The sequence below is a fragment of the Rhipicephalus microplus genome, chromosome 4 (genome assembly GCF_043290135.1).
Source record: "Rhipicephalus microplus isolate Deutch F79 chromosome 4, USDA_Rmic, whole genome shotgun sequence".
In the NCBI taxonomy this organism is placed as follows: domain Eukaryota; kingdom Metazoa; phylum Arthropoda; class Arachnida; order Ixodida; family Ixodidae; genus Rhipicephalus; species Rhipicephalus microplus.
In genome coordinates this window covers 198,815,421-198,839,487 of record NC_134703.1, presented here as the reverse complement: position 1 = coordinate 198,839,487, position 24,067 = coordinate 198,815,421, and the positions used below count along the sequence as shown (strand labels likewise).

The following is a 24,067-nucleotide window of genomic DNA, read 5'->3' as shown; positions in this document are numbered from 1 at the left end:
GAAGCGTGGAAACTTGGGCAAGTTGGTAGGACATATGAACAGTACAACCTGAATATACGAACAGTACAACCTAAAAGTAGTTACAGCGTAACTGCAAAAGCTATAAACAAGGACAGAAAAGAGCGCTGTATCACGCACTTCTTGAGAAAGTTAGACTCCGCCAACGATGTGTACGCAGTTGTTCGGCAATGCTGACTTCTTTTAAGGTACAGCTCGTAGGCTACAGAGTGTGTTTTGCCACGTAATTTCCTTCGTGCTGTCAGCTAAGGCAGTTAAATCACGTCATTTCTTCTTAGCAGTAGAGGGCTTTTCTGAACGTTGTAACTGCAGATAGAGGCTCTCACGACAAAGGTGGGCCTGGTGCAACCATTCTTAACACAAAATCTTGCTAATGCAAGCATCGCGTCCAACCGAGGGAGTGAAACCAGCACAAAGGAACGCCACCTCTGCAGGCAAGATCTTGACAGGGATGCAGTAGGCAAAGGAACCAGCTTTGCAAACAGCCAGGGGGATTTGACTAACTAAAACATTAGGAGGGGCAAAAGAACAAGAAAAAGAAACCATTGTACTAGAAATGAAGTTACGAAGCAGGGAAACTTGGGCAAGTTGGTAGGACATAACTGAGTGTATGAACAGTGCAACCTAGAAGTAGTTATGCGGTAACTACTTCAAGGTTGCGCTGTTCGTATATTCAGCGAATAATTTAATACACCTGAGGCAATTCAGCATATTTAGTGAAACTTCACTGGCTGCTTGCGTCAGTGACAGATGCTTAAATCGGCACTGGCAAGCATAGGCGGAGGGACTTGTTTGCCAAGTCCTAAGTTTGACAACACAGCTGTGAAAAGTGCTGTGAGCACTTTTCTAGGTCGTTTGCTGGGCGCTGTATTATATTTTGGAAAGAGAAGCATCTATCAGCACCTTTTGGTGGATGCTCAAGCATATAAGGAACATGTTTCAAATGAGTCTTCACTTATAAAAAAAAATCAGATGCTGGATTGCTGCTTATATTTATTCGAGTCACTTTGGTGCCTTTGATAACAGCCACCACAGAGTCTAGGAAGGAGAAAAACTGAAGCGGGCCAACAAGAGAAAAGAAGAAACACTTTTCAGTGGCACTCACCAGTAGTGCGTGTCCTTCGAATGTAGCAGCCGGCTCGAGAAAGGCACCTCCAACTAAACTCTGTCTGTCCATCTCCAACAGCTGTGGAATAGCAATGGTGGCCAGAATTTTAACACAGTGAAAGGCACAAGAAATCCCTGGATCTAGACAAGCCACTACAGGAAACTAAGTTTTGCTACGCTTAAAGACCAACTCCGGTGATTTTTTGAGGATGTCAGGGTAATCGTGCTTTTATGTTCCTGAGACACTCTGGTCACGTGCCCAATAGCTGGAATGCTCAGCCACTTTGAAAACAATTTTAAATAAGCAAACAGGCGTATTACTGAAATGGAAACCCAAATGAGTGTACTGCCTACGTATGACATACTGCTTGGTAAGAACCGGAAATCTTGCAAGGCATGCTAATCGTGACAACATGGAGTACAAAAACTGTGAAAGTCAAGAAGAGCAGACACTCCGCGGATAGGTGACTGCTGCGCACCATGTCTGTGACTGATCGTGTCAAATGTACACAAACTCATCGAAGTTGTTGGACAACGACAGCTACGATTCGGATGCATTTGGAAGTGAACAAGTATCGCCGTTCTTCTTCGATGAAGCAGGACATATTTTCGTATCTGCTTGCCTGGTTGTGCCTAACAACGACAGATGGCATCACTTGTCCAGGCTGTCCGAGTTTGTGGCTGCGGCGATGAGCTAAAATGCTCACGCCAAGAAATTTGTCGTCAAACTAAGACCCTTTAATATTGTCATAGAAAGAGGGCATAAGTTTGTGGATCGCAGTATGACTTTGATACGATTGATCGTTAGCACCGGCTGAGTAAGTACCTTTTCCATAATGCTAGCCGTATTCTGACAAATGCGGTCACAGTGGATCAAGCGTTCGTTTCCGAAAGTGTTTCAGTACGATGAAGTACGATACTAGCTGTACTTTTTATGTGTAAGCTGGCAACACTAGCTAAAACACCCTACGATTGAGACTAAGTGTAGTCATCAGCTGCGAGTGTTTAGTGGCTGTTATCTTATGCGGCCCACAATGCCATCCACTTCCGTCGCCTTGCACACCCTGACTTTACACACACTATGTTGTCAATAACTCTGGCAAGCTTGGTGGGCGTTTTGAGGGAATCTGTAAAATTAATTGTAAAACAATCTGTAAAACTTCCAAGCCTGTGATTTGGCATAAATGTGGAAACGTACAAAGGAATGCACCCGCTGAATTTCATTGATGAATCAAGGATTCGACGAATGCCCATCTGGTCACAAGCAATCATAGAATAAAAGGACAAAGATGCCGACAAGATAAAAAAAATATACATTGTGAACAAGGCTCCCGTTCTGGGTGCTGAAACGTCTTAGTACATTTTTATTACCTTGTGGTTGAGGGCTTCATCTTTTCATTCATTTAAATTCATTGAGATTCATTGACCGTGAAAAATTGCCAAAGTTAGCCTTCACACACAAATGTTTTTAGTGAAGCTAGGCTGCTAGAACAAATCGAAAAATTATCAGGCATTAAAATGCATGTCATTGGCCTTAGTGAGGTTGCAAGAAACGTAGAGGCATGTAAAGCACTGAGTTATGGGCACATCCTCAGTATAATAAAAACTAGTGATCCATGAAGAAGCCCAGCCAAGAGCCATTCATTGTTCCATTTTCTTCTTCCCCCCTTTTTTTGCGCTGTGCTCACCAGCATGTCTACCGTATTTTCACAAGTATAACCTGCACCAAGAATGCAAAAATGTTAGGGGCATAGTGGGGGTGCGGGTAACACGTCGGGTTTTTCCTTTAGTAGAGTTTCATGGCAATCTGCACTGTGCTGTGAAGCCTCTACGCAGTAACACAGACTAAGCCTCTCTTTTATCCGGCTGACACGACTGGATCTCGGCACTTGACCCGTTTGCTATGCATTAATCAATCTGTTGTGTCTTCATGAGTAGCGTTTGGCGGCAGTCATTCACAGTGTTGCGAAAGTTGAAGATCATCATCGTTGATCAGGAGCATTGAAGACTTGAAGCGGGAAGATGACATGATGCAGATGAGTCTTGCGTGCGACACTGCAGGAAGAAGACGGACAGCATACCATCAGCATCCCTCGACTGTAGGTCGCCCCGCTGCGGTGGTCTAGTGGCTAAGGTACTCGGCTGCTGAACCCCAGGTCGCGGGTTCGAATCCCAGCTGCTGCGGCTGCATTTTCGATGGAGGCAGAAATGTTGTAGGCCCATGAGCTCAGATTCGGGTGCACGTTAAAGAACCCCAGGTGGTCGAAATTTCCGGAGCCCTCCACTATGGCATCTCTCATAATGATATGGTGGTTTTGGGGCGTTAAACTCCACATATCAATCAGTATCAATCGATCGTTTCGTGGCCCCAAGACCAGCACCTACCTTGATTAAAGAAGTGAGAAGTTGGGGTCATACTATATCGACCAAGATGGCTCAAGTGAAATGCCTCCTACTATCAAGAGAGCTAGGCCTACCTCATGAGTTTGTGAAGCCCCCTCCCCCCCTCCGCTCTTCACTTGCTGCTTGTGCCTATTGCTTTTCTTACTATCCATGTGCGGCACCTCCCCTGTCTTAGTATCTGTGCACCACAGCGGGGTTCACAAGCAGTGCGAGTGTAGAGACAAACGCAGCTGATAAGCACACAGTGAGCGAAGGTCACCAAACTGACCGGTGCCAACTGACGTTGGTCGCTTCCTGCGAACCCCCCCCCCCCCCTTTCTTCTTTAGCCTACATTCTTTTTTCTTCGCTCTAGCTGTCCCTTCATTCCCCGTTCCCCTGTGAGTGCACACTTTTAGGCGCCTCTCGAGATCACAACCAGATAACATTGTTGCGGTTACACCAATGGGCGAAAAGATAGTCGCAAAGCGTTTTAATGGCGTGTGCCCCCCCCCCCCCCCCCCCCGGGACAGCTTGCAGAAGATAGGGCTATCAATCACTGAAGATGAGTAAAGTGCAAAAAAAAAGCTGTTTCCGAACGGTGTACGCATATGTAAATTTCAAAAGGCTGAGCGACCTAACTTTTTTTTTTACATTACCACATTTTTTCTTTCTCCCGCAAAAGTTTTCGTGAAATTTACCTTGTGTAATAAATTCACCCCCCAACATTGCTCTGATATTTAGGGAGAAAAGTGCGTTCATACAGGGGTGGGTTATATGCATGAAAAACTACTCTTCTTTTTCTTCATACTTCCACGTTCCAGTAGTGTTGTACAACTCGACCGGGTAAAATTTATTACAGGTCTTCTTAAAAAACTTCCCTCCTGGGCTTTCTCTCGTTAAACTCTGATGATTCAATATGAACCAGTCTAGACGTCTGTGATTCGTCCTAGGAGCTGAATACTTCTGTGCAGTGGCATAAATCCAGCAAAACTACAGGGGGAGTCCTGAACTTTGCATGGCAGCCCTTTGATTATTAGAAATATGCATTTTCGTTTAAACCAAAACAAAAACCTTACTATAAAACAAAAAGAAAACACACAAATATTCATATATCGTGCCATTGCAATGCTCTTGAGGATCTGCACTGCGCAACAAATGAGTCTCATAAAACGTTCTGAACTAGATTCTGCGACAGATTTCCAAACAGGCGATAAGTATGTGATGAATCTACACTAACATTAAAGAAACCCTGACACCGAAATTGAGGCCTGAATATGTTTGTATTGTTTAATTTTCCTGTATGCGTGCAAAAGTACTTCTGGCCATTTATAACTGAAGCACTTTTGCCCAGCCTAGATATCTAATTAGCAATACATCGCTGGTGCTGTAATTAGCCATGTTTGAATTTCTTTGAAAGGTTTCTGTAACTAGAACTTGCATTGATAGTGGTCGCCGCAGGGTGTATCGTTGCGATGTGTCATATGGTGTATATATTGTGTCGATCTTACAAGAAAAGTTTTTATATATTTTTTATTTACACATTAGCTACATCCCCATATAGGCGTTACTTAGGGGTTGGGGAACAAAAACATAATCAGTTCAAAGGAATCTATAACAAAGATATATAAACACGTATAAAAAAATCACTTTAACATTATCAGAACATAAGTATGGATCAAGAAATACACTTTCAATACACATAGTACAGTAGACTCTCAGTAAATGGAACCTGAAGGGACTGAGAAACTATGTTTTATAATAACAGGAGTTCCGTTTACTGAGAGGTGAACTTGGGTGCAGAATACAAGCCCAACACCAAGCATTGCAAAGGCAATAGTTCTGTTTAAGCAGTACTAGTTCCTTTTAACAGATTTTTATTTACTGAGAGTCTACTTTACGTGCATAATGCAGTTGCGAATGGCACTCTTTCCTTTCCCCTATTCTTCTTGGGTGTTTGCGATGTCTAATTTATTTGTAGCATACACCAGCTAGCCTAGCTACAAGTTTCGCCAAAGTAACATAGGAAACAAGCCCTCAAACAATCTCCCCTCTTTTGTTAATTTACAGTGAATGTCTCGTTATGGCACACTTTGTCTTCAGTAAGTCTGCGAGAGTTTATTGGTGAATTTTCAGCTATTAATAAGGTCATGTGCCATGTGATGCCAGCTGGCTACAATGAAGTGCCTGACACCTTCAGGATTGCACAAACATGAATGTCCGATAAAGTGGATGGAAAAGTGACCGCTGCTGTAGTTCTGTTGGTAGAGCACTGGACATGTTATCCAAAGGTTGCAAGTGCAATTCCTACTTATGGCAAGTTGATTTTTGTCCACTTTAATTCCTTTTTATTTATGCCACAGTTACAGCACTACAGCTAAAATGTACAACTAATGCCCCCAATACCTTCTTTAGCTTCATAGTATTGCTGGGGTTCTCAAACTTTCTTCAGGCCCTGAGGAACTCCCAGTGACTTTTCCGGTGCCGCGGACTTTTTCTTGAGCTTGAAGATGTGAAGGAGGAGTAGAGGGGGGTTGGGTTGTGTTGGCATGAGGATAAAAAGGACTCCCAATAATGCATACACTCGCGCCACTTCATATTCCGTACAAAGCGCCTGCCGAACGCCTGTCGAAGCCTGCTTTGCCGACCACTGTGTCCGTGAGGCAGTTGACCACTGTGTCCATCTTCACGCCTCGCTGGGCATTGAAGATCTCCGCGAGAGAAAATTTCGGGGAGATTTCCGGCCACGCCTTCGTCATCCACTGCTGGATGTCCTGGCTGCTGACAGCTTCTTTTTTGCCAGAATTGGTTTTGTGAATGATGTTGTAGCGCTGCTTAAATCTGTGAAGCCACCCGGTGTTGTCGGCGGAGTGGTTTCACCGAGTATAGTGGCAAACCATTTGGCCTTGGCGATCAGCATCGAGCCATCTACCGGAATGTTCTTCGCGCGCACTTCTAAAAACCAGGCATAGAGTGCCTTTTCTACATTCCCATGAACAGAAGCGCGCAGATGACAGGCTCCCGACGTATGCTGCTCCGCCGCCTTTGCCTTGATATCTGCCTTGTTTTTCAACGAGGTACTCAGAGTGTTCCGTGGTATCTCGAAGTCGTCCATGTCAGTCGAACATTTCTCGCCAGCCTGAACACACTGAATAGCCTTCAACTTCGTTGCAAAGTCAAGGGTCTTGCGCTTTTTAACGCTGGCCCTAGCTACACGAGAAGTCGACAATTCAAGAAGTCCGCAGCAGCTTTGCACACCACGTATGCAAAAAAGAAATGCTGCACATGCGGTGGTACGTATGGGACGGGACAGCTCGAGAGCAACAAAGCTCTCGCGAGGCAATGGCTACCTGCGAGGACCACATCAAGAGGCACGAGCTGTGATTGGCTGATAAAACCTCGCAAAACAGCAACAAAAAATAAAAAAGGCGAAACGAGGCATACGTTGTCTCCTTTTGTTCCCGCTCTCCGAGCAGAGTCGTACGTGGAGAAAGCATGAGAGAGAGAAAGGGAAAGGAAAGCAAAAAAAAAAAGCCGTTCCGCAATTTGGAGATTGCACAGCTCGAGCCCTCTCACCCTTACCTTTTTTCGAGCGTTTCAGGTTTTGGCGGAGGCGTGGTGCCGTGTGGAAGTCGCTGGGCGCTGCTGTGTGTGCCAAAAGCGCGCCTTCTAACTCGCACGCGGAGTGGCGCTGCCGCAGAGATGGGGGGGGGGGGGGGAGTGCTGAAGCGCACCTTCCAGCTTGTGCGAAGTTCTTTGGGTAAAAGTATTGTTCGATATATACGTGCGAAAGTCTATACTTTTACAAAGGAATTTCAAGGGAATATCTTGAGAGTTCGATATACCCGAAAATTTTATATATACGGGTTTGATATAAATGTGTTTGACTATAGTTTCATTTTTAAGAACCGCATTGTTGCTATCTTTGTTTGCATTGTTATGGCAACAAATATTGGGTTGAGTCGGTGCGTGTTGCCTGCACGTGTACTTTCGTGGTCGCCCATAATCGCCCTACCGCATTTGTGTTAGCAGCGGTTAAAGCATAATGCAGTTATGCTTGGACTAAGTGCGCGCTGCCTGCGTGTGTGCCTTCGTATGGTGTGGTTCTCATTCACGACCGTAGGGCTAGTGATGAGGAGTGGTAGTTCAGTTTTGAGCATGACGTCAAAAATATATGGCGGGGTTTCTTGGATATCGCGATTCTGCTGATGCTTGCATGTACTTGCATCAAAAGTACCGGCAGCATCATGGGGGGCGGGCGAGCTGTCGCCGAGCATCTTAATGACGATAAATTTAGCAGGATGTGTGCGTGTACGGATGTGTGTGTGTACGGGGAATCTAGCAGGATGTGTGTGTACGGGGAATCGAAAATTATTCATTTTGGCATAAATTTTATTGTAGCGGAATTCCTTATAGTAGGATTCGACTGTATACTGGTTGTAAAGCTGAGCCAAAACGCTCATATAGTCCACAGGTTGCACAAAGTGATGCATTTTGTAGAGGGTCCGTCTTATGTATAGCTGACGCAGAAGCCTTGCTTGTGTTTCAGCCGCACACAGTTTTACTGTGCACGATTAACGTCCCCTTCCTGTAGTGCGAGTCATCGCAGCTAGACGGGTTCGGGCGAATAGGGTGACAGGCTAGGTCAACAAAACGACACTTTATTGCTACAGTAGCAATAACACGTAAATTTCGCGTAGATGGACTTGAGATAACACAGGTAGACGATTATACCTTGGTCGTTGTCGTCCTTGGCTCGCAGAGGGTTCCGGGTTCTTCCTTTCTGTTTGGTGGCCGGTGCAAGAGAGAGCGTCCGGTCGTCAGCACGCTCGTTTTTTCCACCAACCTGGTTTCCCTCCCTTGTCAAGAGTACGTTTTCTCGCTGAGGGAAAAGAAAGCTGTTCCGTGCTCCGGGAAATGTGAATCGCATGCGCTGGCCGTTGGCTGTCCCATTCCTTCGCAAGAGGCTTTATTGACTCGTGTCTCGAAGAGACAGACATGTTCTTGCAACTAGGCTGCCGTGCTGGCGTAAAAAGGAAAAGGTGGCTGGGCACATGTGCTCTCCCACAGTTTACACATATCAAATTGCTCATAGCACATTTTAATTGGAAAAACACCATGAAGTAGTAGTAAAACGCTATGTACAAAAACAGTGTGACGGAATTGTTGATACACCATGATCCACAAATGAAGTGCGAAGGTGCCCATCTGTGTCATTTGAAGTGATTTGAATACTGATGCTTGCTGCCGCCAATTTATACCGCAAACTTCTTAATCTCATCTGCACACCTAACCTTCTGTCTCCCCCTAACCCGGATTAGGACCGGGTTAACTGGTAGAACATTGGAGCGGCCTTTGTCCTGCAGTGAACGTAGTCAGGCTGATGATGATTATGAATACTGATGAGCATGAATTATCAGAGCTCTGCATGTTCTGGTAGCAAGGGTCCACACAAATCATGAAAGTTTCATGGCACGCACTAGATGACTGTCTTGTGTTGCTACCACCTACGTTTCTTGCTACCCGCATACATCCATTGTGTGGATGTCATGTGCAACGGATTTATTACGTGCAATATGCTTCTGTAAAACAAATAAATTAGTTACTAATGGGGGTAAAACTGAGACGGGCTGCACTCATCTTGACTGAACGCAGAGCCCTAAGATGTCGTTGACGGATGGATTTCCTGGTTTTCGTGGAACCCATGTTAAAAACCCATAATCTGTTTGTCTCATTAGGGTGAATCTAAGAAGAGAAACAAGCACTCTATCAATCCCATTCTTTTCTGTCCATAGTCACAATGGTTGCTTCATATACATATAGCTGGAGATTTTGCTGAAGTTGAGGTGTACATGTGCAAGTGTGTTTGTTTAGTGTTTATTGAACATGCAGTGCAATCACACGTGGTCACTTGTAAAAATGCAGGACTGCCTCAAGCTTTTCCTGGAAACTGAGAGCATGTCGGGAGAGGCGGCATGGGACTGCCCAACGTGCAAGCAGAAACGTAAAGCTGAGAAGCGCATGATCATAGCCAGGCTGCCCAAGATTCTCATTGTACAGTTTAATCGGTGAGTTTGCCTATTGCCAGCCAGCTTGGTCACTATTCTGCAGCTGATGCGTTGCTGTGTTCCTTGTTAATTGTTTTATCTCAGGGTTAAGTGGCAAATATAGTTGATCCCAGGTATATTGAACTGGGGTATAAATAGTTATTCGCTGTATGGAGCACTTGATAAATCCTTTTCAGTTTCCCATGTGATATTACTGTAGGGCTGTTGCACACGTGTATTAGACTCCCGCAGAGCGTAACATGAGATATATCAAATGCTGAACCGTACCGAAGCCCAGAAAATGCACTTATTCTGATAAAGATCGACCATTTTTCGTCTGTGTTCTGATAAATTTCTATTCCTCCTCACGTCCATGTGACGAAAAAGTGGTGTAATTTGTTGCGCATCAATTGTGAGTGCACCGGCACAGGATGTGTGTACTGCTGTAGGTTGTAACGTGCGGACACAGTGTTTTTAGAGGGGTTAGTTGCCAAGGGCACCCAAAATTACATGAATACAAGAAACTCAGTGGCCTCATCGCATTGTATTTTACCTTTCTTGTTTGCTCACACATGATGGCATGTGGGCCCGCATAAGCATGGCTTTCAAGATCCGCAATTTTGACGGATTTTTAGCAGTTATAGAATCCAGATCTTGGAGGCTATGCTTTTTCTTACTTTTTGCATGCCACAACAAAGCCTCTAGTGCCATCACCATCACTGAGAGATCAAAGGTGGAAACATGGTTGTTTGTTTGTGGATGGCGTTGTCACTTTCGGCTTGTGCACTTGAGTACTTCGCGCTTCATTACTGCTGAATCTTCCATCCGGAGTCGAACTAAGCATCACATCGCTCGCACTGATAACAATGATGACTGGTGCTTGGAACGATGTCAAGCAAGGCACTGTCGTGTACAGTTCCCTCTTGGGCTTTGGTGACATCTTAGCTGACCATGGCGTATACACTCCGTGTGGGACCTATAGGGGCGCCTTGAAAGGTGCACGCAGTGCCACTTGTGGTGTGACGAGCACGCAGCGTTGAGAGTCGTAGCAGACAGCAGCGCCTAATTGCTTTGATACTATGGTGGCACAAGCGCCCGTGGCCGGCGAGTTAGTGCGTGTTTCGAGCAGAATTTAAAGATACCGCAGGCGGACAATCTTTCGCAATGCCACCATGAATAAATGGGAAAACCATCACGAAAGGGACCATGTTTTTTTGCGTTAGTGAGCGCTTTGCTGCCCGTCGCCAAAAATGACGGCTAAACGCGCGTGTCAGGTATGCTTAATGCATGAGGCTTGCTGCATAACTATCGCGGCAAGCTGTCATTCTTTTGAACTTAGATTATTATTGGTGCTTGCCCACTACCCATGTATACTTGCAAAATACTCGGAGCGTTTAGAAATATCGATGGCTCCACCGCCACTCGCCCTGGAAACTGGCGTGCTTGTTTGTTGCGGCGTCGTGCCACGGCGATTTTCAGCCACCGAGTCTCGCAAAGTGCTTTGCTTGAAATTGTCGCGGCATCATCGTCGCTCATCATGATCATAGTCTTTACCAAGATGCTCACGCAGCTCATGCCCAGAGCTTGAGTCACGAGCAAGAAAGAGAACGCGAGAAGATTTAGTCAAGAGAGCATGGCACATGCCCCGTTCCGTCTTTCGCTTCACCTTGTAGAGTGCTGACGATGACGGCATGGTCACTTCGGCCACCGTCACGTGTCTCTCATTCACTATAACCTCTTATGTTGTTTATGTTGCTTTCCGCTTTCCGAAACAAACACCGACATGCACATCCGTCGCTACAGCATTCGCAAAGCATCGTTTCTTACCATGTATAGTGTAAAGTTCTGCTATACTCTACGCCCTGCATCATTTCTTCCTAACATGCAGATTATTTAACAGTCAAAGAAAAAGGCTTTTGAATGAACAAAATTCAAAAGATGGGATTCAATTCATTACTTCAGAGGCGGTTATTTCCTTTGGAGCTACAGATCTTGGTTTTAGACACAGGAGCGTTTGGAATGCCATATGCGATTTGCTACTTGAGACGAAACGATTTGAATTGTAAGGTTATGTAAAGAACCTTATTCTTCAATGACATTACACTCTTTTTCGTGAATTAAGCTAATCAGTTTTTTAGAAAAGGATCTATTGCTAAAGATTTTGATATTTATAAACAAAATCATTTATATAACGAGGCGCCGCCCATTTCATGGCCAATCCCCCATAGTGCTTCGCACCAGTTTAATAAGGACCAACCAACCAACTGACATGCTAGCTTGATCTTATCGAGTGCGCATACGGTGCTGGGTGGCTACTTGTGTTTACAGTAAAATGCTACGTAACTCAGTTCGCCCCTTCACTGATGGACCCATCAACTCAGGAAAGCACTAATTGACCTCGCATTGCATTCCTCAAAACTGTGAATGGTACACGGCAAGGTAGTAATTATCAAGGTTCATTAAAATGCCCCATCAGCCTTGATCTGAAATAAAATTTTTTGCATGCATTTCTTTTCTCACCATCTCTATGGCAGCAAGAACATCACGCAAAATTATCGCACCTGCACAGGGTGTCTCAGACAAATTCAAGCACGCATCGGCAGAGTGCGAGACGGCAGAAGAAATGGGAACTAAACACTTTTTACGTCCCACAGCCGTGATCCACTTATTTCGCTGCCCAATAAAGCATAGACAAGTCGAAAAACTCTGAAACTTCGTTCCCGCAGGACACGGCGTGTACCTGTTGGTACAATCGATTACGCAGCAGTTCATGATTCAGATAAACTGCGTGCTAGCGAATGTTGGGGGTGTTTCGTTCTGCTCGGGCTCTCAACGGTTGTCTTCTCTGGCGGCCGCGCGGCGGTGCGCCAGTCTCAGTGCACGGAGTCTATAGTGCCTTAGTAAAGTTTGCTACCTATTAGTATTTCCTGGCACCACCTTGTACGAAAGTACAGAGAGTGACTTCATCAGTGCAGATGATGTCGCTGTTTCTGACTGCATCAAAGCTGATATCCTGGCTGACATTGCCGGTGCCTAGAAAGTGGGCCCGTGCGGTTGTGATGATGCCAACATAGCCGCTAAATATTTTACTGTGCTACAGAGCTCGCATATGCGCTCAATGTCAATTATTGCTATTGTGGCTTAAAGTGCTGCATTTGCTTATTTTGAAAGCTTTAGTGCTCAATCAAAAAGGAGGACTTGATGAACTTGACAACGTGCCAGAGGCAAGACAAGTCTACAGATTATTTTCACGTAAAATTAAGTGTGGTAACTTGCAAAAAAAGATTGTCACATTTTTCTTGAGCATACCGTCAGTGAATCGTCATGTCAAGGCTTATTACGATTTCCGAAAGCCATTTTGAGAGTTGCAGTGCATCAATATGAGTAGTAAATATGCATATTTTCTATTTTGAAATATTGATATATCAAACTGTTTCACAATCCCCTTCGAGTTCAATATATCTGGGATCGTCTGTAAGATAAAAATGTTGCGAAAATTTTAGCAGATCCCACGTATTGTGAAAAAGTTTAAACAGTAAGCGAATAGTAGCTACATATTTCACACTTTGAACAAAGTCTTACATGGTGGATCAATATCTTTCTGTAATTTGAGTACTAGTGAGCTTGGCTGTTGGCTACACTCACGTATGCAGGGCAGACAATGGTCGTCGGCAGGATTTTTATTTGAAGGGTGAAAATTAGTGTTGCATCGCGGCTTGCGGAGGAGGAAGGCAGTGTTGTAGCATGGGTGAGGGCAAGTGCTGGTGAGGCTTGAGGGGGGCAAGTGCCCCTTTTGCATCCCCTGCCGACGCCCATTGCAGACCACCCATAACATAAGAGCTTTTCGTGCTAGACTGGTGACACTGTGGCCTTTTTCGATTCACGTTTATCCTCTCATAAAACCTCGGGTATACACATACCGCTTATTGTGCAGTTCCCCAAGACAAAAGACTGCTTACAATGCAGTTGCCAGAAAATCTTGGTGACAAACGCGGTAGCGAGTGTGCTTCTGAAAGGAGATGCCGTAGGTGTGCTTCTGGGGAGTGAGCAACAAGGTTGTTACAGAGAAGGAGGAGCGGACACAGAATGTACAAACGAAAGGCGGAGGGAGGAAAAAAGACAGCGGCATGCAGCGTGGGTTCCCCTATTGAGGGAGGAGGGTGGTTGCCTAGGTGACGAATAAGTCTTTGCACTGACGGTGGCTACAGTGTACTAGCGGGGCCTGCATGGCTCCTGCTGCCATCCGCACACGGCTCAACATGGCACGTATGATCTCGTCCTTTTCAACTGCGCTTAGAGTTTTATTATAGATTAACTTTTTGTGTGGTTTCCTGTCGAGAAAAGCGTCGCCGGTGTCAAGCTTGCTACAGATATCGCATTTGCTACATCATCCGTAAATGTAGAACGTTTACGGCTTTATGACGCGAGCTTTCGCCTTTGCTGCCAGTGCACGGTCCTACTTAGGCGTGCCAAGTTCTTGTCGTCATCGACACTCAAACTTCGTATCACTCACGCTGTTTTTGGTTCAGTGCTTGAGTGCAATCTTTTCGACGCCCGATATTTATGTCTTGGTCAAGCTTCCCGCGAGAACATGCCAAACGGCAGGCTAGGTCCAGTCAGTGTTGGTTGCATTTCAGTAGTGGTCTAAAGCACCTAAAACCGCGATCTTCGAAAACGTGCTTTAGCACTCCCAGCGCCCAGTGACCTCCTCACGGCACCACGCCTCCGCCAAAACCCAAAACGCTCGAAAAAAGGTAAGGGCGAGAGGGCTCGAACTGCACAATCTCTAACTTGCGGAGCGTTTTTTTTTTTTTCATTCCTCTTTCTCATGCTTTCTCCGTGTACCCGTTGGCTCGGAGAGCAGGAATAAAAGAACCGACGTCCTCCTCCTTTCTCCATTTATTTTTTGTTGCTGTTATGCCAGTTTTGATCAGCCAACCACAGTTGGCTCTTGACCTCGCAGGTGGCCATCGCCTCACGAGCGCTTTGTTGCTCTCAAACTGCTGCATCGCCTATGTACCACCGCATGTGCAGCATTTTTCTTTTGCATGCGTGGTGTGAAAGGCCCTGCAGACTTCTTGAATTGTCGACTTCTCGTGTAGCTATGGCCAGCGTCAAGAAGTGCAAGACGTTTGAATTTGCGACAAAGTTGAAGGCTATTCAGCGTGTTCAGGCTGGCGAGAAATGTTCGACTGACATGGACGACTTCAGGATACCACGGAACACTCTGAGTACCTCGTTGAAAAACAAGGCAAAGGCGGCAGAGCAGCAAACATCGGGAGCCTGTCATGTGCGTGCTTCTGCCCATTGGAATGTAGAAAAGGCACCCTATGCCTGGTTTTTAGAAGTGCGCGCGAAGAACATTCCTGTAGATGGCTCGATGTTGATCGCCAAGGCCAAATGGTTTGCCACTGTACTCGGTGAAACCACTTCGCCAACAATACCTGGTGGCTTCACAGATTTAAGCAGTGCTACAACATCGTTCGCAAAACCAATTCTCGTAAAACCGAAGCTGTCAGCAGCCTGGACATCCAGCAGTGGATGACGAAGGAGTGGCCGAAAATCGCCACAATGTTTTCTCCCGTGGAGATCTTCAATGCCCAGCGAGACGCGGAGACGTGAAGATGGACACAGTGGTCAACTGCTTTTGCAAGGCAGGCTTCGAGACGGTGAAACTTATGGAAACTGGTGAAGACAATGACGACGAGTGTATAGTTGACGTGAGTTATCATCCTGCTTCCCAGCAGCATGGAAACCGGTGAAGACAATGAGGACGAGTGTATAGTTGACGTGAGTTATCATCCTGCTTCCCAGCAGCAGTTCCACACAAAGTGTCCGCGGGTTATTTCGTGTAAGCGGACTGCAATGTCCAGGCCGACAGCTCATATGACGACGAGGGTTGTCCGGACGAGGCGCTGGCTACATGCACATGCTCCACCGAAGTGGCGGCAGCGTTCAGCATCGTTCGTCATTGTATTGGCCGCTTGGAGGGAAACGCGCTGTCGCACCTGGACAGTCTTGATAAGATCGAGACTAGCGTCTTCAACATTTGAAAAATGAAGAAGCAGGCCAAGATTAGCACTTTTTATCACGCAAACAAATCATTCTGTTGCGGCATGTGTGCGGAATTAGTTGTCATTCTTGAATGCCTCTATTGTAGCTAATGATCCGCTACAGAAAAGCTCTCGGGTCCTTTATTTTTTATATATCGAATTCACGATCCCCTTCGCGTTACATATATTGGTGTTCGACTGTATATAAAAACGCAAGAAAAGAAAAATAATCCAGAAAAAGACCCCGGCGCGCAGAATCGAACCTCTGACCTCTGAATTTTGTGTGCGAGGCATTAGCCACTGAGCCACAAAGGAGCACCTCCTTGAATGTTCAAACCGCAAGCTATTTACATCTACCACTTACCGCTCGCGATGGGCATCTCGGAGGAACTACTATTCTGTTTTCAGCATTACCAGCGAGATGGGGCAATGAGAGTGCATTGCCAGATCGCCACGACAGGGCGGCACGCGCTCTCATCTCCCACACTTACTTTGCCCCGCATAGAGGGACACTCTTGTGTGCGCTCACTTATCTTGCGGTGGGGGCAATCGTACGCCTTGGGCTTTTATCGGAACGATTATGTTGTAGTTACCTTGCGCACAAAAGTCACTACACTCATTGCACAGTCTCTGTTTGCGAAAAGGGCACGCTTTTCAGACACAGGGAAGCAACAACTGAGACGCTTATTCCCGTTCATTTGTACCTGTGAGTACATTTCGGGCATCATTTGTACATGAGAAACGTCGGGCATGTTTCGATCTGCTTGCCATTTTTCACGTGACCTTCCAATTTGTTGCTATCGCATTCATTGCTTTGCCTTTGCGACAAAGCTGTGTCACATGCTCAAAAAAAAAATAATGATTTCCAAGCTGTCATGATAGATGAAATCACTTCAAAAAACATGCCTTTGGTCCATAGGTGAGCTTTGACTTATGCCTTTAAAATGCGTTTTTCTCTAGATCTATTTCTGGCCAACTTCTTGAGATTAGGCACCATGTTTTTGCTATTTCAGATTGCCAGATCAGGATGAAATTTCGCCCAGATGTTCGTTAAAAAGCAGAGGGTGCGATTATCTCCTTTAAAACTTGATATTGCCTGTACAAATATTACGAAGCTGAAGCAAATAACTAGTACGGGCTGAGAATTCTAAGAATTCTCACATTACAATTTTTATTGTCCATTAAAATGTTTTATGTGCACTTTCTTGATAGTTATTTGCATTCTGCAGTAATGAGTAGCACTATGAGTCATTGATGGCTCAGAATCATAAAAGTTTAATGGCCTAAAACGTTTGTCCAAAGTGAATTATGCTTTACACATTGTCAGGGTACAAAGCGAAAACTGTGCAACTTACTATATAACTAAGTGAATATTTCAGTTCAGCATAATGATCTATATGTATAGACAGCAAAAAATTTAATTGCCCGAGGCTGCAAAATAATGAAACTTGTTTTTTTTTTTTTTAATTGTATCTCCCCTTAAGCTATAATGCTTGGTTGTGGCATGTCACCTGATGCGGCGTACTGGTCTCTGCCAGGTTCCGATGTGAAACCGCATGGCAGAGCAAGAAGCTGCAGACGTACGTGCACTTTCCAGTCAACAGCTTCGATATGAACGTGTACGTGGACCACACCCGGGTAGATACCCAGCACAGACCCCCGTACCATCTATACGCATTCCTGGTAAGCATTCCTTGCAAGAAGTGTAACTTGTAGGTGTCCCAGTTTGCATGCACAGTTAAAGTGTTCATTTAGGCAGATCAAAATGCGACTGCAATCATTCCAGAAAGTTGATCTTCCTTTTATAAGTTGGTCATACTGCAGAGCAGCCAAACTTGGTACTGTAATAATAATTCTTAAAAGCAGCATTCTTTGTGCTATAATTTGATTGTTATTTATCTTTTCTTTATCTTGAATTTTCGTGGACACATTGAGCACCGACATCCCTTGTCTCTGTTTTAATGTATGTGCTTCTGGAAATACAAAGCGCCGATCCTGGCTGTGTTGGCCAGCTATCACTTTGTTGCATGCCAGAAGGTTATGAGCATCAGTGTTGCTCAGACAGAAGGGTCAGTCAGTGAGGTATTCTATGTAAAAACAGTCTTTTGTGCAATGTGGAATGCACTGAATCTAGTCTCATTGTGCCTGCTTCACCACATTTTACTCTCTTGAGATCAATGTGACACATGTCTTCTACTTCCTTCAGTTGTCTTTTGAGGAAAGGAAAAAGGGCTTGGCTGAAGTCGTTTGAAAAAAATGCACACTTACCAAAGTGAAGTCACGTGTGAGAGTAGCAGTTGCATCATGAAGCACAAGAAGTAAACGTGAAAAATAAAAATAATATATTGCGTGAAAAACTCTGTACATAATCCTTCCTTCCAGATTCATTTTTCTGCTTTAGAGTAGGGGTGTGCGATTATTCAAACTTTCAAATGTTTTTCAAATAGTGTTTCTACTGTAAATCAAATTCAATTTGCATTGAAATTTTGACATTTCAAAGTATTTAAACTTCCCAAAGACAAGTACAGTTAGTCTGATTCACAGTGGTTCGGATTTTTTTATATGCTTCACTATATCGCATTCTTACATTGCAGCGAAGTTGCCTCTCAGATTCTGCTATGGTAGCAAATGTAATAATTTGAGGAAACGCTGTTTGCAACATGTAGACGCATTGCGCTGTTACAGTGGCCCCTTTATATTAATGTGTTTCACCACATTATGTGCTGGTATTGTGTCAAAAATGCCGTTAGTGTTCTGCTATGGTCATAAACTGATTGACTCACAAAAGCGCTGGTTCGAACCTATGCTGCAGAGCTGGGGTCTTTAATTTATGCAATTTCATTGCAAAAAGTCCGAAAAAATAGGACAGGGATTTTTAACATCTGAAATTTCAGTTTTTATATACTGATATCTACAAGGCAGATTAGCAATTCTGAATTCTAAAAGAGCATGCTGTTGTCCACCAAATAATTTAGGCCTCTGCAGAAGTTGAGGTGGGGATAGTAGCGTCTTTTCCTTTTATGTGTAAAGTGTTGTTGATACCACATTGGTTGCACATAATTATGTAAATAAATATAGTTCAGTCTCTGCATTGCTTTATTCTAGATAAAGTTAGGGAATGCAATCCCTCCAGTACTTCAAAAGAAACACTTTAATGTTTCTAACTCATAAAAATGTGCTTAAAAGAACACACAGAGGAATGTTATTGACAACTTGAACTCTCAGAACTCTAATGCCGTATGTTTGACTGTCATAAGTTCATTATTAGCAAAGAAAATCAAGGTTGAAGTTTCATATTTAAATTTCATGCCAAAATCTCAGCACATGACGTAAGAAATTTCAAAATGTATTTATGGTATTTTCGTGGCACTGGCTTCATGAATTTTTTCTGAAACCTCACATGCTAAGTCTATGGCACCCACAGATTACAGTGAACTTCATTTTTATCAATTAGAAGCCACGTAGAGCCTAGTTGACGCCTTCAAAACTTTTTACGTCGCGGTGCTTGGTGTGGTAATCTTAAGGTGCTGTCGCCACCCGCATTTTCTTTCGTCTCATTTTGTCATTTACTAAGCGCCACGTTGCGATAAGAGTGGTGTTTCCGGGATTGTGAAATTGTATTTTACTAATACACCAAAAATCATTTTTCTGTTTAGTGTCCCTTCAACGATCCTCTGCAACCTTTTTTCTGTAATTTGACTTCAAATTATTAAAAAAACATTCTATTCAATTTGCACTCAAACTGTAGTGTTCGAATTCGCCTCGCACCCGGAATATCGCTATATGCACAGCTGTTTTTTTAAACAATTTGTTTTCCTCTGTATCACTTTCGTCCTTCATCTACTAAGTGATTTTTTTTTTTTCCACAGAATCACTATGGTACCCTGGCTACCGGACACTGTAAGTTGTATCGCTAGTTCAGTTCTTTTCAATCTACTAGCCATATTTGTTTTGATTCAAATTTGATTCAAATGCTGCTGAAATTTATCCCAGGTTTGCCTGGCTTATTGTTCACTTTTTTGGTTTCCTTCCATTTCCTGCGAGTACTATTAAGTTGTTCTTCCTGTTTGGTCATTGTGCCATTTGAGCTGCCTAGTTTGCTTAAGATTATTCACTTTGTATCGTTACTCTCAACATAAAGAAGTTGTGAAAAATTGGCATCTACTTTGAGGTATTGAAATCTTTTATACTGAAATACGAGCTTTGTTAGTAAAATAGCGTGGCCTCCACGATTGGCTACAGTAAATTGTCGTAGCTAGTCGCAGAGGCCACAAAAACGCGGCCACCAGGAGAGAACAATATGTATTGGTGTTATCATCATCATATACCTGCCATGTCTCCTGCATTGTCCGGGAGGCTCCTGTATATATAGTTTTTACTGTAAGCTATATTCACGGACGCTTCAAAATATGTCCGTGTAGTAGGACAGAGTGGTCTGGCAAATCAATTCGATCGCAGGACACAACCACACGAACTTGCGTAAGTTAAGACACGTGCAAATAGTAAATTTTAGGTTTTAAACTATGTAGTAGTGCTTTGGTTGAGTAATATTGAATTGAATTTTGGTAGTATATATTACATATTATAAATAAAAATGAGCATATTTGTCCTAAACCAACTAACTTGCACAATATATTTTGTTATTATTAAGACACGGCATCTACAAATAGAATTCTAAAGGGCAGTGTAAGCAACTTTGAATAGTAGCAGAAATTGTCGTTTAGTAGATTCTAGCAAGTGACAACCTGTAAAACAAGTTACGTTTTAAAATTCACTATACACAGAGTATATAAGCCAGTATAACAAACTTTTGAACTGAACAAATGGTGAATCGATGCGAGAGTATTAAACCGTATTATGTTCATTTAACCTTAAAGTGGGGCTTTGCTGCATTACAGATTTCTTTTGGACAGGTGTATTCACAGCTTAATACCTCTCTACAGCAGTGAAACTATTTTAGTAGTGGGTCACATGTGAATTGTGTATGTCTCTTTGTTCATTTTGAATACTTCAAAATCCAGTATACTTTAAATTCGTGACGGAGTGAATGGGAATACTCTGATAATCTCTGGAATACTTGCACATGCCTAAAGGTCAGCACTTGTAGTAGTGTAGCGGGTAACTGTGAGCAGGTCCAAGAAATACCTAAAAGGGCCCTGAAACACTTTTTCAAGTAACCATGAAGTGGAGTTGCTATAAGAGCTTATTGTCTCACAAATTCAACAGCACAAAATTTTGGGAATCCGTCAAGTACAAGCGGAGTTACAAAGATTTGTCGCACTTTGCAATCGCATTCTCTCTTCTCTCGTCCTGACGAAATCGCTTGAAGCTAAGCAGGGAAGGGGGGCTGGCAAGGGTCAAGAAAATACATCACGTGTGCTTCGCGACCTTGAACACTTTTTCGTTTGCTTTTTTTTTTTTTTTTTGAGTACACAGATTTTTCAGCATGATGGTCATGGAGACGTCAACAAGTCGCAACTTCCTGTGACGATCCCTGTAATGATCGAGAGCGCCATGTTCAAATCAGCCAATGGCTGATAGAAGGCCTTCTAAGAGGGATTTTTGAGCTTCCTTCATTACTTGTTGGGAGAAGAGAAAGCAGTTTTTAGCGGACTGATAACTTGCTGTGAATTGTGCTGCGCTATAGTATTTGGCTCGTGCATTCTCAGAAGCCTCTACTACTGATCAGCAGCATTTTCTGAGCATGTTCAAAAAGTGTTGCAGGGTTCCTTTAAAACTGGTGTCATTGCAGTCATCAAGAACTATTATTTGGGGTAAAAGACATGCGCCCATTCTGACTGCTTTCACTGGGGATCGTAGGGATTCTTTAGCTAGGTTGCCCCGAAGCAAGTGGTAACATGCTTTTTTTTTATTGAGATCTGTTGCAACATATCAGCTTTATCAATAACATCCATTTATCATTGATCACTTGTTCAATAAGAGTGTGGTCGTTCAGTATCGCCACCTCTACGACATGTCACTTGTTACGTGTGGATTATGAAAGCACTAAATTGGTCACGGCACAGTCAGCGCAGACTCTGCTGCACAGTGCAGTGCTTGTGATGGTATGCCAGGCTTCCTGCATGCTCCGCTGTTCTGAAGATGGGGAGACTCTTTTGTCCCAATCGCAGAAACAAAAACAAAAGACGCCTTTTTGCTTGAGCAGCTTCTCTCTGTTCGTAACTCAGTTGCTTGACAATCAGCACCAGCAAGAACAACAATTTATTGCCCTAACCCTTCTTTTGGGCAGCAGTAAAGTTTTGGTATGTTAGCCCTTGAAATTTATATTGGGGTTACAAATACAGTGTTAAATGTAAGAGATGTTACAAAAAGCCCAAATAGTTACTTACCGTATTTACTCGATTCTACCGCGCCCTCGATTTCCACCGCGAAAAAAAAAAAAAAAACGTAAGACATCGATTGCAACGCGCACCCATTTTTCTCGCTGGCCCGCACGATCACACCACTCGAAAAAACGACTCCTTTCGGGAGCGTCTTCCATTTAAATATGAGGTACGGGCGAAACTTGTGCCCATCTGACGTGTAACAGAGCATTGCCGTCACTGTAGTTTTGCCGTGGACCGATGTCAGCACGCGAACTTGCTTCGCCCCCTTCTTCTCGACGGTTGTAATGCCAGGCATGTCGAAGTAAAGAGGCGCCTGATCGGCATTCCCGATTTGCCCAAGCAGGTAGCCGTTGTTGCGCCGCAAGTTTAGGACGAACCTCTGAAAACTGTGAAGCTTTTCATCGTACTCCTCCGCAAAACTTTTCGCATATGCATGTTCCCCTTCGGAGGAAAAAGCCTTTCCTCTTCATAAAGTTAGTTTTCCAGCACCTGCTCGCTTTAAACTGGCTCCGCATTAGACCTTTTTTTAAGACTAATTGCATAGCCCGCACTTGGAGCAGTTCTGTCGTCACGGGGCGCTGTGCCGCTCGCTGCTCAAGCACATACTCGCCGAGCAGTTCTTTAATTTGCGGAAACCGACCCTGCTGTGGTCCACTGAAGCCTTTGCGTGAAGCTTTGCTGTCGACAATCTTCTGCTTTTGTTTCCGCCGGTCCCGCACGCACGTTTCGGGAACGACCGCGATGCGGCCCGATTTCCGTCCGTTTCTGCACACGCGATGACTTTTCTTTTAAAAGCGGCATCGTGGTGCACCCGAGTTTTTGGAGTCGGCCCTTCCACGCCGTCGATGCTAATGCACTACTAGATGACGAACTCCTCAGCACACGTACGAAGTGCCGCACATGGGAAACACATAGGCAGAAATAGCCGACGCGCCATGCCGACGCACGTAGGGGGCGGCCATTTTGGATTTGCGATGGCAATAGATTGACCGTAATTTTTTTGTTCGTACTCGATTCTAACGCGCATGCGATTTATGAACTCGCTTAACCGGAAAAAAGGTGCGCGTTAGATTCGAGTAATTACGGTAAATATATATTCTGTTCTTTCCCAAATAATTTTAGCTGTGAGTCAGCACCTGTTTGTGTTCTTTTTCTTCGTCATCTTTTTGCGTGTGCTGCATCAACCAAGATGAATGCATAGCAATTCACTCACGCTTCCATTTTTGTTTGCTTTCTCAACCATTTCAGGGTCTTATGTTTGAAACATATGTCTTTTTTACCATATCTCTTGCTTGGTATGTGCTGCCAAACCTTGAAAATACGTGTAGTTTTTTTTCATGTGCAGTGTGTCTTCGTTGTTACTTTTTTTATGCTTCACAAGGTGGTGCTTTGGAAGTCGTTTGTGCATTAGAGTGAGCTAGAGTGCCTCGATGCGCGCGCCCCCGCTTAGAGTGGTGTCAGCCTTTGTAAGGCCAGGTGCCGCCTCCTCGGCCTTAGCGGCGGCATGGCCGCCATTTTGACTCCACTCAGTCACTTCTGTGTGTTCGCTGCGCCCGAATAATTGTGCTGGCGCTCGCTTTTCTCCGGTTTAATGCGCTCGCTACCGTCACCGTAGCGGGTATTGCGTGCCGCAGGGCACTAATCATTGCAAAAACTCTGGAAGCTGTATCGTTTCCTAAGAGACTTGAAATGAAGGCCTTTTCAACAGTGAAAATCAAACATGACAAGTGGCATCCGACAAACAGATCATCCATTCACAGCGTAAGTTTCCAGCCGGTATTCCGCATGCATAATTTGTACCGGCACCAATTTCGTGTAAGCAACAGACACGCTGACGGCTGTATGCTTGATTCTCGTGTGCATGAATCGCGTATTTCACTTCGTAAACATTGCTTGCTGCTCTTGGTTGGTACTGTATCTGCCCTTCATTCTTGGTTTCACTATGTGCGATGAGAACTTTATTATTAAATATACATTACACGTGTTTCTTTGCAGATGATATCCTTGTTTTTTTTGTAATATTCATTTGTGGGAATAAAGCTTTGCGCAGCGGCAGTGTCGTACCCACTGAAGTTTAAAGAGTGTGTGTACGTTCCGGAATCACCATATGATCAC

At 44.2% G+C, this 24,067-nt stretch overlaps 1 protein-coding gene across 1 annotated transcript in view; it reads left to right on the top strand.

Annotated features, from left to right (window-relative positions):
• The window catches only part of LOC119172991 (ubiquitin carboxyl-terminal hydrolase 8), a 246,966-nt gene that overhangs the window by 209,811 nt on the left and 13,088 nt on the right, over window positions 1–24,067 (top strand). Inside the window, exons 20-22 of the mRNA XM_075893916.1 lie at window positions 9,431–9,573; window positions 17,144–17,288; window positions 19,475–19,505. Of these exons, the coding sequence (XP_075750031.1) occupies window positions 9,431–9,573; window positions 17,144–17,288; window positions 19,475–19,505 (319 nt within the window). The remainder of the gene's footprint in view (window positions 1–9,430; window positions 9,574–17,143; window positions 17,289–19,474; window positions 19,506–24,067) is intronic.